The 13,812-nt window shown below is 51.4% G+C and overlaps 3 protein-coding genes across 7 annotated transcripts in view; 2 read left to right on the top strand and 1 right to left on the bottom strand.

Moving 5' to 3' along the window:
• The window catches only part of DDX42 (DEAD-box helicase 42), a 41,417-nt gene extending 39,459 nt beyond the window's left edge, over positions 1–1,958 (top strand). For all 3 annotated transcript variants that reach the window (XM_042966915.1, XM_007088263.3, XM_015540265.2), the window contains one exon: positions 366–1,958. In XM_042966915.1, the coding sequence (XP_042822849.1) occupies positions 366–1,055 (690 nt within the window). In that variant the 3' untranslated portion in view covers positions 1,056–1,958. The remainder of the gene's footprint in view (positions 1–365) is intronic.
• Positions 1,959–2,026: 68 nt separating this feature from the next.
• Positions 2,027–9,366, bottom strand: FTSJ3 (FtsJ RNA 2'-O-methyltransferase 3). The gene is made up of 21 exons (XM_042966916.1): positions 9,281–9,366; positions 8,944–9,046; positions 8,664–8,769; positions 8,334–8,380; positions 8,128–8,207; positions 7,549–7,648; positions 7,262–7,456; positions 7,067–7,182; positions 6,845–6,949; positions 6,659–6,759; positions 6,353–6,433; positions 6,112–6,258; positions 5,838–5,973; positions 4,305–4,483; positions 4,036–4,156; positions 3,689–3,948; positions 3,346–3,431; positions 3,157–3,256; positions 2,858–3,041; positions 2,671–2,765; positions 2,027–2,589 (listed from the first exon to the last, which is right to left on the bottom strand). Exons 2-21 carry the CDS (start codon positions 9,008–9,010, stop codon positions 2,397–2,399), a joined length of 2,499 nt encoding a protein of 832 aa, XP_042822850.1. The 5' UTR covers positions 9,011–9,046; positions 9,281–9,366; the 3' UTR covers positions 2,027–2,396.
• PSMC5 (proteasome 26S subunit, ATPase 5) lies at positions 9,172–13,761 on the top strand. Of its 3 annotated transcripts, XM_042966927.1 has the most exons (13): positions 9,172–9,245; positions 9,448–9,647; positions 10,116–10,187; positions 11,241–11,310; positions 11,634–11,731; positions 11,905–11,961; positions 12,034–12,264; positions 12,578–12,704; positions 12,801–12,991; positions 13,079–13,177; positions 13,258–13,368; positions 13,463–13,549; positions 13,652–13,761. In XM_042966927.1, the coding sequence occupies exons 2-13, from the start codon at positions 9,501–9,503 to the stop codon at positions 13,703–13,705; spliced, it is 1,344 nt and encodes a 447-aa protein (XP_042822861.1). In that variant the 5' UTR covers positions 9,172–9,245; positions 9,448–9,500; the 3' UTR covers positions 13,706–13,761. The 3 variants fall into 3 exon arrangements, with proteins under 3 accessions (XP_042822861.1, XP_042822860.1, XP_042822862.1); XM_042966926.1 differs by lacking the exon at positions 9,172–9,245 and having other exon boundaries at positions 9,373–9,553; XM_042966928.1 differs by lacking the exon at positions 9,172–9,245 and having other exon boundaries at positions 9,485–9,553; positions 10,087–10,187.
• Positions 13,762–13,812: the final 51 nt, after the last annotated feature.

Consider the following 13,812-nt stretch of genomic DNA (forward strand, 5'->3'; position numbering starts at 1 on the left):
CTGCCTCTAAGACTGTTGTAATCGGATTGAGAGTAATTGCCATTTTCCAGCTAAGACAAGTTTGATTCTGTAGTTCTTATGAATTCTGAACACATCTTCTATACTTAATCCTCCAGTTGGCTGGCTAACCAGCTGAGCCTTAATTTATACATTTTATCTGCCCTCAGTGATGTTTCAGTTAGATCCCTAGGTTTATTCTCTCTCATTAATAGAGGAACATAGAGACCACAGAGTAACGGGGCCATCAGGATGCTCAAATCATCGTGCCAGGATAGCATAGAATTTGTGTACCTTCTATTGCCAAGCTTACCTGTCCAATTTTCTTGAACCCGCTATCTTACCTACTCCTGTTGTCTCTCTTTTAGTCACAGTACAAGAGTCACTTTGTTGCTGCCAGCTTAAGCAACCAGAAGGCAGGAAGCTCTGCTGCTGGGGCAAGTGGATGGACTAGTGCAGGGAGCTTGAATTCTGTTCCAACTAATTCAGCCCAACAGGGCCATAACAGTCCAGACAGCCCCATTGCCAGCGCCGCCAAGGGCATCCCAGGCTTTGGCAACACCGGGAACCTCAGCAGTGCTCCAGTGACCTACCCTTCCACTGGAGCCCAGGGAGTCAACAACACAGCTTCAGGGAATAACAGCCGAGAAGGGCCTGGGGGAGGCAACGGGAAGAGAGAGAGATATACTGAAAACCGGGGTGGCAGCCGCCACAGTCACGGAGAGAGTGGCAATCGGCATGGCGACAGCCCACGTCACGGAGATGGTGGTCGCCATGGAGATGGATACCGCTACCCAGAAAGCAGCAGCCGTCATGCTGATGGTCACCGTCACGGGGAGAACAGACATGGAGGAGGTGGAGGCCGACATGGAGAGAGCCGAGGCGCAAACGATGGTCGGAACGGTGAAAGCAGGAAAGAAGGTTGCAGTCGTGAGAGCAAGGTGGACCCCAAGGTGGACAGCAAGATGGACAAGATGGACAGCAAGACAGATAAGACAGCTGACGGTTTTGCTGTCCCCGAGCCACCCAAGCGCAAGAAAAGTCGATGGGACAGTTAGAGGGTATGTGCTGAAGTGTGGAATCAATTGTCTTTAATTTTATTTTTAGAAAGATTTTTGGTAACTAGGTGTCTCAGGGCTGGGTTGGGGCCCACGGTATAAGGACCCCCTGCCCTTAGTGGATAGCTGGAGCTTGGAGACATTACCCTTTCATCTGGATCAGTTTTCAGATGTCTTCTTAGCAAGCTGCTTTGGTCCTTGGAAGCAGCGAGCGCTGGGAACTTCCTTTTGGGCTCTGGGTGAGTTGTCAAGGTCAGTTGGGAATACCTTGGAAGAAAGGGCCTTCTAGGGCACAAAACTCACTCTAGGTTTATATTATATGTAGCGTATATTTTTTACTAAACTGTCACCTTGTAAACATCTACAAATAAAATTCCTTTTCTTAGCTGTGTGGCCAGGCAGTCCCTTTTAGGAGTTGGCTTTCTGCAAACCCAACCCACTGAAGTGTTTATGTTAGAGATTTGGGGAAGCATTTTGGTGCTTCTAGACTTTGCAGGGAAGGGAGATGTCTGATTCTAAGCGGGAGTCCATGGTCAGGTTCCCCAGCCAGGTTTGTATCCAGTCCTGAGACAGGAAGCAGCAGCCGCCTGCCAGACCCAGAACCTCTGCCCTTCAAGAGGAAAAGATGATCCTGGAAACAAGACTGCTCCAGGTCTGAAGTGTTGCTAAATTTAAACAAAAACTCTGACAGCTTTTAAAGTGTCTTCTATTTCATTGTATTTTTTTTTTAACTTGCCACAATGGTAGAAAAATCTTTTGCTGAAATGATTTTGATGATTTTTGTTCTATCTTGTTTATAAAAGGAAAAGAAATATACATCCTTCGAATTTTGTGACTTTGTGAAGGTTTCTTTAAGATGTGCATTCCTTTCTGCTTGCTCTAGTAAATGTTTTACTACTGGGACCTGTGGATTGTTTGTCATTTGTACTTCACAGTGAGTACATACAAAGTAGGATTTAGAACAGTGCAGCACATGGTGTGAACACCCAGGTGTTCGAGTTAACGCTTAATGGGAACTAAAATGTCAGGAAAAAAAAGTACCCTGGTTTTTATTTGGATGACTGGAGGAGGCTGGGGGAAGACCAGCGATACTGAATATGCCACCCCAACACTAACCTTAAAAAAAGGTATGTGTGCTCAATACCCCCACAGGACGGATCCGAGACCTGCCTTCAGGCAGGAGGACATCTCCTCACCACGCAGGACCACCTGGAGAGTTCTAGGCACCCCACCTGTGTGTCCACCCGCTGACCGGGATGCAAACGAGACTGTAGCTGGTACCAGGGGGGCCAGAATCACCCCTCTGAGTCCTCACACTGTCTTCTCAGAGGCTCTCTCTGCTCACTTCCGTCTGTGTTTTTTCTTCTGCTCTTTCCTTTGTTGTGCTCTTTGGTCCTTCTTCATCCTGGAGTCCACCACTTTGAAGTGACCTCTGACCCCAGCTGGCCGGCGCACTTTGCGGCCCACACCTTTTTTGGCTACGACATAGGTGACTTGGCGTTTCTCCCTGCCGAGCCCAGCCTTCTTGTAGAGGCTGTAAATGCAAGGAACAGGTTCAAGGCTTCCTGCTACTTTTCAACCCCATGTACCTTTGAGGGTGATCCCTCTCCCTCACCTCCTAAGCTGAGCCACTTTCTCTCGTTCAGAGATGTCCACGGTGTTCACCACAGCCTCTGCCTTCTTCTTGGTTTGCTCCAGCTTCTTTAGCATCTGTTGGGTGGGGGTGGGGGGTAGGTGCTCAGCGAGACCTTCTCCCAGCTCCCTTCCCTGCACTCAGGCAGCCCCACTATTTACCCTCCTACCCTCCGTTTCTTTCTGGCTTTGGCCTCAGCAACTTTCTTGATGGGACGCGCATTGATTTCCCGCCAGCGTCTGCGGTAGTGTTCCACCTCCTTCTTGTCAATGGGCAGCTGCCGTACCCTGTGCTGCTTTTCCTCCTGCACAAACCACTCCGGGAGCTCTCCCTCCTCCTCGTTAAACGTATACCTAAGCAGAAAGAGAACGGCAGCCCTGAGGACCACTCCAGGCTTCCTAAAGCAGAAATCACCCCCTTACCCACCCCCAGTCAGGGCCACTTCTCATGACTTTCTGGCCCTCTTACCTGCTGAAGGAATCATCTATGAGGTCTCGTTTAGCCTTTTTGGAAGAAGCAATGATAGCACCTAGGGCAAGGCCCTCAGGGTCTAGTATCCTACGTTTCACTAGAGAGAAAAAGGGACAATGTCAAAGCCTCCTTCCTTACACGGAAACTTCCATTGTCGCCTCCCATTCCATAAGGCGTGGAGCTCACTTGGGTCCTCGATGGGCACAATCTCAAACCCGTCTTCATCTGACTTAGGCCCACGGCTTCGCTTCTTTCCATGCTTTGGTTCCCAACTGCAGAAGGGGGACAATCATGTACTGTTCTGCCACTCCCCAGACCCACTCCTGCCTCACGCCTCAATCACGCTTCCTATTTAAGACTTGAACTTCCAAAAACACCCTCCCAGGCTATACCGCACAGCACTTAAATCAGAACCGTTGGTACTTCTTAAAACTCACGGTCTACAGCCAAAGCTGAAAACCCCGAACGTGGAGAAACGGTCACAACCACTGCTTTTTCATCCCTTCTCCTGTCACCTGCAGGCACTCACCTCTCCCCATCCTCGCTGCTGCTGCTATCGCTGTCTGAGCTGCCATCTCTTTCTTCCCCGCCAGGCCCACTGGTGGCCTCTGCCGGAGCCCCTGCCCCTGCTGGATCCTTCTCCTGGCACGGGGGAGGTTTTTCCTCGGTCTTCAAACTGGAAGGAGGTGGCAGCTGCTGCCGCCCCTTCCGACGGCTCTCATACAACAGCTGGGCTTGACTGATCTCCAGGGCCTCATCCGCATCATCCTCAAGCCCACTGAAGCCATCCTGTGAATGAGAAGGGGAATATTCAAGCCGCCTTTCTCCCAGGGAACGCTCATTCCCTATCTTTCTGGGCTGCCAACCTCTTCTTACCTTAGAGAACCACAGACTGGCTTGTTCTTCCCGCAGTACCGTCCTTTCCTCCAGTGGTACCAGCAGCGGATTCTCCTCTTCTTCCTCTTTGTCCCCATCTTCTACTTCAGCAAATCGTACACTGCAGACCCAAGGAGAATGGGTGGAGGATGGGTGCCCCGGAGGACCTGCTCCCTGACACCCTCTGGCAATGCCTACGACCAGCTGTGCTTCAAAACTCACACTGAGGGGGTCAGTACTCCCTCCTGCACGCGCACCGCCACCCTTACCGCTTTTGGTCCTTTAGACGCGGAGATCCTCCAACTCCCGCCAGCTCCTCTGGATCCAAGTCACTGTCCAGAGATGGGTCGTCATCCTCGACATCTGATACATAGATGTCATCCCTTGGCACATCAGACAGAAATGTGTCCGCAGCACTCATATCCCCTTGTGTTACCTCCTCTAACAACTAGAGTTTGACAGAAACAAAGAGATCAAGAGTACTCCTAAGGAACATACTACTGCTTCCCCCCCGCCCGGCTGTGTTATCAGCAGAGCTTGAAAACACGCTGTGGCAGATACAGAGAAGTGACAGGACTAAATGTTTAACACCTCCCGTTCTAGACCAGGCCACTATCCCACGCGCTGTCTTCCAATAGTACCAGAAATAAATTTTAAAAAACACCCCAAAGCCTATATATAACATCAAATGTTAAAATAGTCTGAAACGCTGGTTATTCTTTAAAAATTACTCTCAGAAAGCACATTGCCTTCTGAAAATAAATCTACGAGTTTTGTTTCCACGGAATAAAAGAGCCCAGGCAACATACATCTAACAAGAATGATTTCGGTTACAAACTCAACCTCAAAATCCATTTTCCTAACAACAAAGCTAGCCGTTCTTGCGAGTTTACCACATTAGCGGTGATTATGCCTCAACCCTCTCTCGATTCATCCCCAAAACCCTGGTCAGTAGGTTCTATTATTCTTTCACAGAGAAGGAAACTAAGGCAAAGAACTCCTCTGGCAGTCTGCTCCAGAACCACCGTGCTCTCTCCCTCCTGCACTTGTACCAAAGATGACCTGGTTTCCCTTCCCACAAGGGCCGCAAAAGTTCACTGTGCTTGTTGATGCTGCTTTTATGATAGAAAAGCAGGTTCTCCAGTATTTGGCAGAAAGCACCACCTAGCAGCCTATGGCGTCAAGGTGCTAACTTGGTCTTGGTGAACGGAAGAACGCTGCCCTCCTCCGAAGGAAACCATCATGCGTCCTGGTATCCCAGTTACCCTGGCTCTATCTACTAGCACCTAAGCTTACTGCAAAGAGTCTCTTAGTTCTAATATTCTAGTTCTATGAGAATAAATGCACATCCCACTCATAAACGTTCCTGAGCTTATCATTTTAAATGTCCTTAAACGTTACTTATTTTTTTGATCGTGCAAGCAGGGGAGGGGCAGAGAGACAGAGAATGTGAAGTGGGCTCTGAGCTGTCAGCACAGAGCCTGATGTGGGGCTCAAACTCACAAAGCCCAAGATCATGACCCGAGCCGAAGTCGGACGCTCAACCGACCGAGCCACCCAGGTGCCCCTAATCTCGTCATTTTAGTCGTATGTTTCTTCCTGGCTTTTCAGGCACAAAGCTCTGGGTCCTTTCCCCTGTCTCCTCTCCCCCAAAATGAGGCCCCTCTCATTTTATGGGTGAACACAGCAAACGTGAGCCATGAACATTCAGCACACTTAAAACAGACATTCAGTGCCCCCCCACGTCCAAATACCTAGTGAGATCATTCGGTCTCCTCAGTGTGCCCTAACCCCACCCTCACCTGGTGACCCCGGATGGTGCGCAGGGAGAACATGCCAGTCTCCCCCTCATCTGCAATAGAAACCCCAGGAAGGTCCATCTTCAGCTCCACACGCTCCCGCTGTTTCCTCTGCTCACGCAGCAGCTTCTTTTTCTTCCTGAGGGGACGGACAATTGAGGAATCCTGCCTGCCCAGCTCTAAAGGTTCCCCATCTGTGCCTTCACCCCCTCCCCCAGCTTCACACACCGAGGCGCTCCGCAGCGGGGCTCCCCAAACGCCTCCCCACTCCCCTCACCTCTTTAATTCCGCCACCTCCTGGGCCTTCATCTCCGCCAGGGTCCGGTCGAGTTGCTCCTCCTCTTCTGCCTCCTCCGAGGGCTGCCGCACAGTCCCGGCCGTTGACTCTTCATCAGCCTCCTCCTCTTCCTCTCCCGAGCTAAGACTGACCGCGGGGTCCAAGCACTTTGCTTATTTCCTCAACACGCTTCCCCACCGACACACAGTCAACACCTACCCTGGTCTAATTCCCTCCTCACCTGATGTCCATTGCCTTCGCCTGCTCTTTCAGCTTCTTGGCCACGTGCCGCCGAAGCTTCGTTCTCCAGTTCAGCAGGGATCTGCCCCAGAAATACCGTTACTGACCCTGCCGTTTCCCTCTTCGCCCCTGCCCCCTTTTTGGCCCCGCCCTCCCAATCTCTAGCACAGCAGCATCCTGTTCCCAAAAATCCGACGCTAGCTGAATTCCTCAAATGACGCCTTGAGGAAGAAACCGCTGCTGCGTCTTCAAAGGCCTTTCCCTGCCTTTGGGGCTCCTGGCACCTATGCCCGCCCCTGCCACACACCTAAGTTCCTTGCGCCCTAGCACTTTGATGTCCTGACAGCAGGCCCGCACATCCTCAGTGGTGGCTGGATGCTGTGCCAACTCTTCATCATCTAGCAAGATCTGTTTGGGAGTAAAGAAAGGAATCGGGAGATTTGGGGCTCACGTTTCTGAGGCTTCCTTCCACCCCTCAAATCTCAGGACTCACTTCGCTGGCTTTGGAGAGGAAGTCAACAGGGTTGGCAGCTCGGAGAAAGTCGGTGACTGAAGTTCGGTGATAAAGGGTGAGGTCGCCCTCAGCATAGCCTTCAGCCTTAGGGAAGGAAATAAAGAAAGTTAAAAAGGCCCTTCTAAGCTGTCTATGAGAACCACCAGGCCCAACCTCCCCTGAGTTCCAGAACCTGAGAGTGGTCCCATTCCCCAAACACACCTTTGGCTTCTTCTTAGTCACCAATTCGGTAACAGTCTTGGCCTGAACTTCAATCTCCTTGAAGGCAAATTTGGGGTCAAAGAATTTACTGTCAACCTTGTCAGGAGCCAGGAATCCTAAGACGATACGATATATAAGCAAGTGTGCTTTGGCAGCTAAGAAACCGAGTCACGAGAACAAAAATGCGATGCCCACCCTGGCAGACTACAAAGATCTCCGCAGATTCATGGCGGGAGGCTTGGGGCTTAGTGGCCTGGACACGGCGAAAGAGCTGCTGGAAGATCCACAGTAGGGGCTGATAGTCACGAGAGCGAAAAACCTTTGTGATAAAGCAGCCACCGCGGGCCAGAAAATCACAAGCCAAACGCAGAGCCATCAGTGTCAAGTGGGCTGTGGGAAAGAGAGAATTAGCTGAGGACCTCTGCAGCCTGAGAGGGCTTGCCCACCTCCACTCTCCTCTCCAGGCCCCCCACTCTTGGCACCTTGTGAATAGGCATCGTGGACCCAGCTAGCCCCAACGTTGGGGGCCCCATCGTTGAGCACAACATCAACTTTCCAGGTCTTCAGCTCCTTCTTCAGGGCCTACAGAGAAGAAGAGGGACTAGAGCAACAGGAACACAGAAATGGCTATGAACGGGGTCTCTGACCCAGTGATTTGTCTACCCAGTCACTTGCTGAATGCCCACAATGGGCCCAATCCTGTGCCAGGCACAGGAGACGCAATGATAAAAATATATAATAGTAAAATAATAACAACAACAACAATACATCTTCAAGGGAGTTACATTCTACTAGGAAGCCTACTGGAAAAGATTTCAATGATATCTCCGCACTTCCAATTCTAAACACCTCATTCCTGATTAAAATAAAACCTGCAGTGGAGACTAAGCATATCACGAGCCTCGTCATGCAGAATGTGCAGACACTGCTCAAGGCATGTTACACAGAAAAAAGCTTGCGTTCAGGGGATCTGGGTAGTGAGAAGTCAGATGTGGCTGCGTGCATGTAAACCAGAGAGAGAGAGAGAGAGAGAGACAGAGAGACAGAGAGATTCCTGTTACCTGCCTACAGCGTTCCGTTGTGATGTCCTCCTGGAGTGTCACCACATTGGGAAGAGGCTTGATTGGAACCAGGTCCACTCCTGGAAGAAATCAGGTCAGAGAATTCCAAAAGCCTGCCTCAAGCAGGGAGAAAGAAAACGTAGAACACAATCAGTATCTCACACTCCCACCCCTTTAAACCCTCAGGAGGGCCACCTGTTACTCACCCACAATAAGGCTGGATACAGGCATAAACTTAGCAGCCACCTGCAACCTATAAAAGAATAATAACGATTAAAATAATCCAAGACCGTTCCTTTTCCTCTCTTGACAATGTGAACTCTCACCATGTGTATTAGAACCGCTATCAGGTGCACTGGCCAGAGCATGTAAAATACACGTTTCAAACCTTTTCTTTGCGACCCACGTCTACAATAGAGAAGTTTGAGGCTGATATTGTTACCGCATTCCTCCCTCCCCCAATGCAACTCTCAGTCCTCCAAGGCCGGAAACCAAGGAACAGCCATGAAGAGCCACAGGTACCGGCTGTTACGCACCATCCCCCTGGCGCAGCACACAGGTCCAGCAAGGCTCGGGCTTTCTGCAGGAACTGAAAGCGGCGATTTAACTGGATCAGCTTGAAAGCAGAGCGGGAGCGGTAACCTGGGGGCACCGACAAAACGTTAAACTCGGCGGGGCGTTTTCCCAGGAGTTCTGCGGTCTCACAACCCACCACCCCGTCTTCAAAATTCAAACTCAATATTCGGAAAGGGGCGAATCGAAAAGGTCATTCGTTCGCTCTCTCCCTTGGTGGCAACGGCGCGGGCCCTGACTCACCGGTCTCCTTCGCCAGATGATAGAACTTGTCCCTCCGGCTCTTCCCGACTTTGCCTTTCTTGCCCATGGTGGAACGGGGTGTGTGGGAGTAGTGTCACTCAATCTGGAAACAAGGTAGAAATCGAAAAGCCTCTTCCCGAAGCGCTACAATCCACTTCGGTGCGGCAAACACCGACCCCCAGCACCTTTTTCACTACTCGGGTAGCGGCACGTGTGGGCAGCACACGTACTTCCGCTTCCGCTTGCGTCGCTTGCGTCCCCGGCTCCAAGTGTCCGCCATTTTGAGCGTGGCCTCAAGTACAGTAAGTTGGAAGTTGGGGCCAGAGGAACAGATTACCTGAATTAAAACTGAGTTACTAGGGAGCAAAATTTAGGAATTCTGTGGCCTCTTCATCTCTTTCCAAAGCGCCTGACCTCGCGTAGCCACCTTCCCATCATGGCCTCTGTTTTTGTAAACTTCTCGCCGCACAACCCGCCCATTGACCCGGAACTCTTCTCTGCCAGGGTTGTCGGGCCCCTAACCCCTGCTTCTGCGCCTGCGCGCCAAGGCGGCTCAGATGCCGGCGGTCTCTGCGGGAGAGGGAAGATGGCGCTTGACGGACCGGAGCAGGTATGGCGGCTGCGGCGGCCGGGCGGGGACTGGGGGCTCGATGCGAAGAAGGCGTGATCCGAGGTGGACTGCCAGCTGGGGGCAAGAGGGTCGGGTGAGTCGGGGTTGGGCGGACCAATCCAGAGGGGGCCCTGCCTGGGACTGGATCTGCTGTGTCAGTGCCGCCCCCGGCGGGTAAGGGCCGGGAGAGAAAGACGGGACCCCGTGGAAGCCAGAGTGGGTGAGGGGAAGGGTGGGAACGGAAACCGGCCCGTCCGCGAGTCGCAGGAGGCAGGGCTCCCGATCCTCCTGGTGGCTCCGCTTGTAAGTAATGATACCTCGGGTTTCTGTAGCGCTTGATTCGTTACAAAGCACTCCCGTGTATGTTGTCTCTTGATCCTCCTGAAAGTCTTATGAGGTAGGCGGCACTCTTATTCTGCTTTTAGTTTAGTCATGGGGAGTGGAGGGTTCTAAAGAGATGGACTGAGAAATTCGAACCCACATCATTCCTCCAAAGTCCGGGCTGGAAATGGGATTTTCCCTTGGATTTTTAGCCTTTTCAATAATTACACCGTGTCTTCAGATGGAGCTGGAAGAGGGAAAAGCAGGCAGTGGACTCCGCCAATATTATCTGTCCAAGATTGAAGAATTGCAGGTGAGGACGGACTCCAGAGGTCCAGAGGCATCCCCCTTCTAGGTAGAAAGGGGTGAAGGATTGATGGAGCATGTGTCTACCAATCCATATTATTCCCCTGGGGGCGCAGTGGAAGAAATAACTAGTCAACCATAACAAGTATACAAGTTGTCTCTGGTTTCTCTTCGCTCCCACCCCTTTGAAAGTAATCAATATTCAGTTTATTATACATCGTGAAGAGTCAAATTTTAACCTAAAAGGTTCCTTTTAGCCAAAGATCGTTCTTTTTAGAAGAAGCCTGAATGAGTGGGTTTCTTATAAAAGAGAAGACAAGCTCAGAAAAGATTTAGCACACTGGGGTTGGGGCAGGGTGAGAGGAGGAGGGCAGACAGTTGCCCAGTCTGTATAATGCTGATTCCATGGGACTGAATGAAAATTGGGCAACCCAGAGCTCTAGCCGACAGATCGAGCAAGAACTACAGCAATGAGGAAAATATTGAAGGATAATATTGAAGGAAAATGTTGAAGGACAACCACAAGGACAATTTCTGAACTCTTGGTACTTCTGCAGCTATCAGGTTTATCATTTTTGAAGTGCTTTTACAGGTGATTTCGTTTGTTCTTCATGCTAGTCCTGAAAAGAGGCAGGATAGGTGATGTTATCCATGTGTACTTACAGTTTGGTAACAGACCTTTTAAATGGCTTTCCTTAGCTTTATCTACCTATTAATTGGCAGCAGTGGGGTTAGAATTTAGCCTTCTGACCCAATGATCTTTTCACTCTACCATGTTATTGACCCGTGAGAAATTAACTATGACAGCCAGCTGTAACATTTCTCCATTAGGGCTTATTATTCCTGGACCAGCATTAGGACAACTAGCCTGTTTTGAGGCCTGCCCTTGGTCCCAGGGGGAATCTTGGAAGAAAGGATAGCGTCATTAGGATCATGTTAGACAATCTGTAACGTTCAGGTGCCTTGTACTCTTCTGTCACTCGGCTCATACCAGCCTTGAGGATCTTAGCCAAGAGTTGAATCTTCTAATATTTTCTGTTCTGTTTCTTATCCTCTACAGCTGATTGTGAATGACAAGAGCCAGAATCTCCGGAGGCTGCAGGCACAGAGGAATGAGCTTAATGCGAAAGGTGAGGAGGAAAAGATGGGAAGACTATATGGGCATTTTGTCCGAGGTCTGATTGTTCAGATTTCCCTAAATTGAGACGTCACATTTGGTGCTTATTGTTTTCTCCTAGAGTCCAAGGTCATGCTTTGCACTGTTTTATGGTTGTTCATGCGCATGCCTCTCCTGAGCTCCGTTGTAACTCCCTTGAAGACCTAAGTTTTGACTTTCTTTTTGTGGCCTTTCTTCCAAAACTTTAAAATGGTGCTTAATTCACGCATACTGAATTGACTCACGGGAGAGGGGACACCAAAGCAGCTGAGTGACCCCTGACTCTTTCCCATCCAGTTCGCCTACTGCGGGAAGAGCTACAGCTGCTGCAGGAACAGGGCTCCTATGTAGGGGAAGTAGTCCGGGCCATGGATAAGAAGAAAGTGTTGGTTAAGGTAAAGGCACCATGGCCCCCAGGAAGCAGCCCAATGCCCAGGGCGTTCCCATACCTTTGTGTGTAGCCTTGCCGGGACACCTGTTACTGTTCTTTTAGGACTCCTAGGTCTTCCTGGGCAAGGTGGGTGGTTTAGTGGCCGTCGGGAAAGGTCACGAGCCCTCGTTTCTTTAGGTGCATCCCGAAGGCAAGTTTGTTGTAGATGTGGACAAGAACATCGACATCAACGATGTGAGTGTGGCGTGTGGGGGGTTGGGGTCAGCTCTCCCCACAACACTTGCTGAAGTCTCTCCTCCTGCCCAGGTGACACCCAATTGCCGAGTGGCTCTAAGAAACGACAGCTACACTCTGCACAAGATATTGCCCAACAAGGTAGACCCCCTGGTGTCACTGATGATGGTGGAGAAAGTGCCAGATTCAACCTATGAGATGATCGGTGGACTGGACAAGCAGATAAAGGAGATCAAAGAAGTGATCGAGCTGCCTGTCAAGCATCCCGAGCTCTTTGAAGCGCTGGGCATCGCACAGCCCAAGGTGAGAAGCAAGGCTTCTGCGGGAGGGCCCTGCTGTTACTGTTCGTCCTGTCCCGGCCAGAGTGAGCACAGGGCTCAGGACAGACTGGACCCCGCTTAAGCTGGCCCTCCCCGTGGAAGAGGGGCTGGGGGAGAGGGCTGCCGCAGCAGCACTGAGGTGGTTCAGAAAGAAGCTTTATGAGGGACCTTGGCATTCGGTACTTACGCTCCTAGCATCTAGTGTGAGACCTAGCCCAGAGCGAGCGCTCAGGAAATGTTCACGGAGTGTGGTGTGGGGGCTGGCTTCTGCCCTGAGTTCTCCCGTTTCTCTCTAGGGGGTGCTGCTATATGGGCCCCCAGGCACTGGGAAGACACTGTTGGCCCGGGCTGTGGCTCATCATACAGACTGTACCTTTATTCGTGTCTCTGGCTCTGAATTGGTACAGAAATTCATCGGGGAAGGTAACTGACTAGACACCTGAAAACGAAGAAGCGAGTGGGGGGAAGTAAGGGTAGGGAGCTCATTGCCTCCTTAACGCCCGCCTGGCCTCTGCACAGGCGCAAGAATGGTGAGGGAGCTGTTTGTCATGGCACGAGAACATGCTCCTTCTATCATCTTCATGGATGAGATCGACTCCATTGGCTCCTCACGGCTGGAGGGGGGTTCCGGAGGGGACAGCGAGGTGCAGCGCACAATGCTGGAGCTGCTCAACCAGCTGGATGGCTTTGAGGCCACCAAGAATATCAAGGTGAGGTGGTGTCCAAGGAGAGGCCCTGGGTGAGGTGAGCCCGAGGAAGGGCTCGGTTGATGCCACCACGCCGCTTTCTCCACTCAGGTCATCATGGCTACTAACAGGATCGACATCCTGGACTCGGCGCTGCTCCGCCCTGGGCGCATCGACAGGAAAATTGAATTCCCACCCCCCAATGAGGAGGTTTGTGACGGGCAGCGCTGGGAGCGGCTCCGGCTGTGGCGGGGAGGCCACGGGGCTCAGGCTTTTCCTCTCTTCTCTAGGCCCGGCTGGACATTTTGAAGATTCATTCTCGGAAAATGAACCTGACCCGGGGGATCAACCTGCGGAAGATTGCCGAGCTCATGCCTGGAGCGTCAGGGGCTGAAGTAAAGGTAATCGGAGAGCCCGAGTTGAGAGGGGCAGAGGCAGAAAGGTCCGAGTTTGAGGGCATACGGCAACAGTGCCTGGCTTCCTTTCTCTGCTCAGGGTGTGTGCACCGAAGCCGGCATGTATGCCCTGCGGGAGCGGCGAGTCCACGTCACGCAGGAGGACTTTGAGATGGCAGTAGCCAAGGTACAGGCCTCTACCTTCCGGCCTTGGTGGACGGGGTCTCTGGAGCAGTGGGAAAAGAGCGTGTGTCGGCTCAGTTTGTAACCTAATGCTTTCTCTCTCCAGGTCATGCAGAAGGACAGCGAGAAAAACATGTCTATTAAGAAGCTGTGGAAGTGAAGCGGTGGTCTTTTGTGTGGCTCCTTCAAATAAAGCTCTGCAGGACAAGCTCTTAAGGACTTCGGTCTGTTAATGCGTGGCCACACCGTTCAATGACCCAGTCTGGG

This window comes from Panthera tigris, chromosome E1, assembly GCF_018350195.1.
Source record: "Panthera tigris isolate Pti1 chromosome E1, P.tigris_Pti1_mat1.1, whole genome shotgun sequence".
Classification (NCBI taxonomy): Eukaryota; Metazoa; Chordata; class Mammalia; order Carnivora; family Felidae; genus Panthera; species Panthera tigris.

What these genes read in the sequence shown, in the direction of transcription:
- FTSJ3 (XM_042966916.1), bottom strand. Translation starts at nt 9,010, where the DNA reads ATGGGCAAGAAAGGCAAAGTCGGGAAGAGCCGGAGGGACAAGTTCTAT. An exon ending in CTAGGGCGCAAGGAACTTAG is followed by an intron (nt 6,434 to 6,658) that starts GTGTGTGGCAGG and finishes TTTCTGGGGCAG; the next exon opens with ATCCCTGCTGAACTGGAGAA. An exon ending in ATAGATGATTCCTTCAGCAG is followed by an intron (nt 3,042 to 3,156) that starts GTAAGAGGGCCA and finishes CTTTCTGCTTAG; the next exon opens with GTATACGTTTAACGAGGAGG.
- PSMC5 (XM_042966926.1), top strand. Translation starts at nt 9,380, where the DNA reads ATGGCCTCTGTTTTTGTAAACTTCTCGCCGCACAACCCGCCCATTGAC. An exon ending in CGCTTGACGGACCGGAGCAG is followed by an intron (nt 9,554 to 10,115) that starts GTATGGCGGCTG and finishes CCGTGTCTTCAG; the next exon opens with ATGGAGCTGGAAGAGGGAAA. An exon ending in GAATGAGCTTAATGCGAAAG is followed by an intron (nt 11,311 to 11,633) that starts GTGAGGAGGAAA and finishes TTTCCCATCCAG; the next exon opens with TTCGCCTACTGCGGGAAGAG.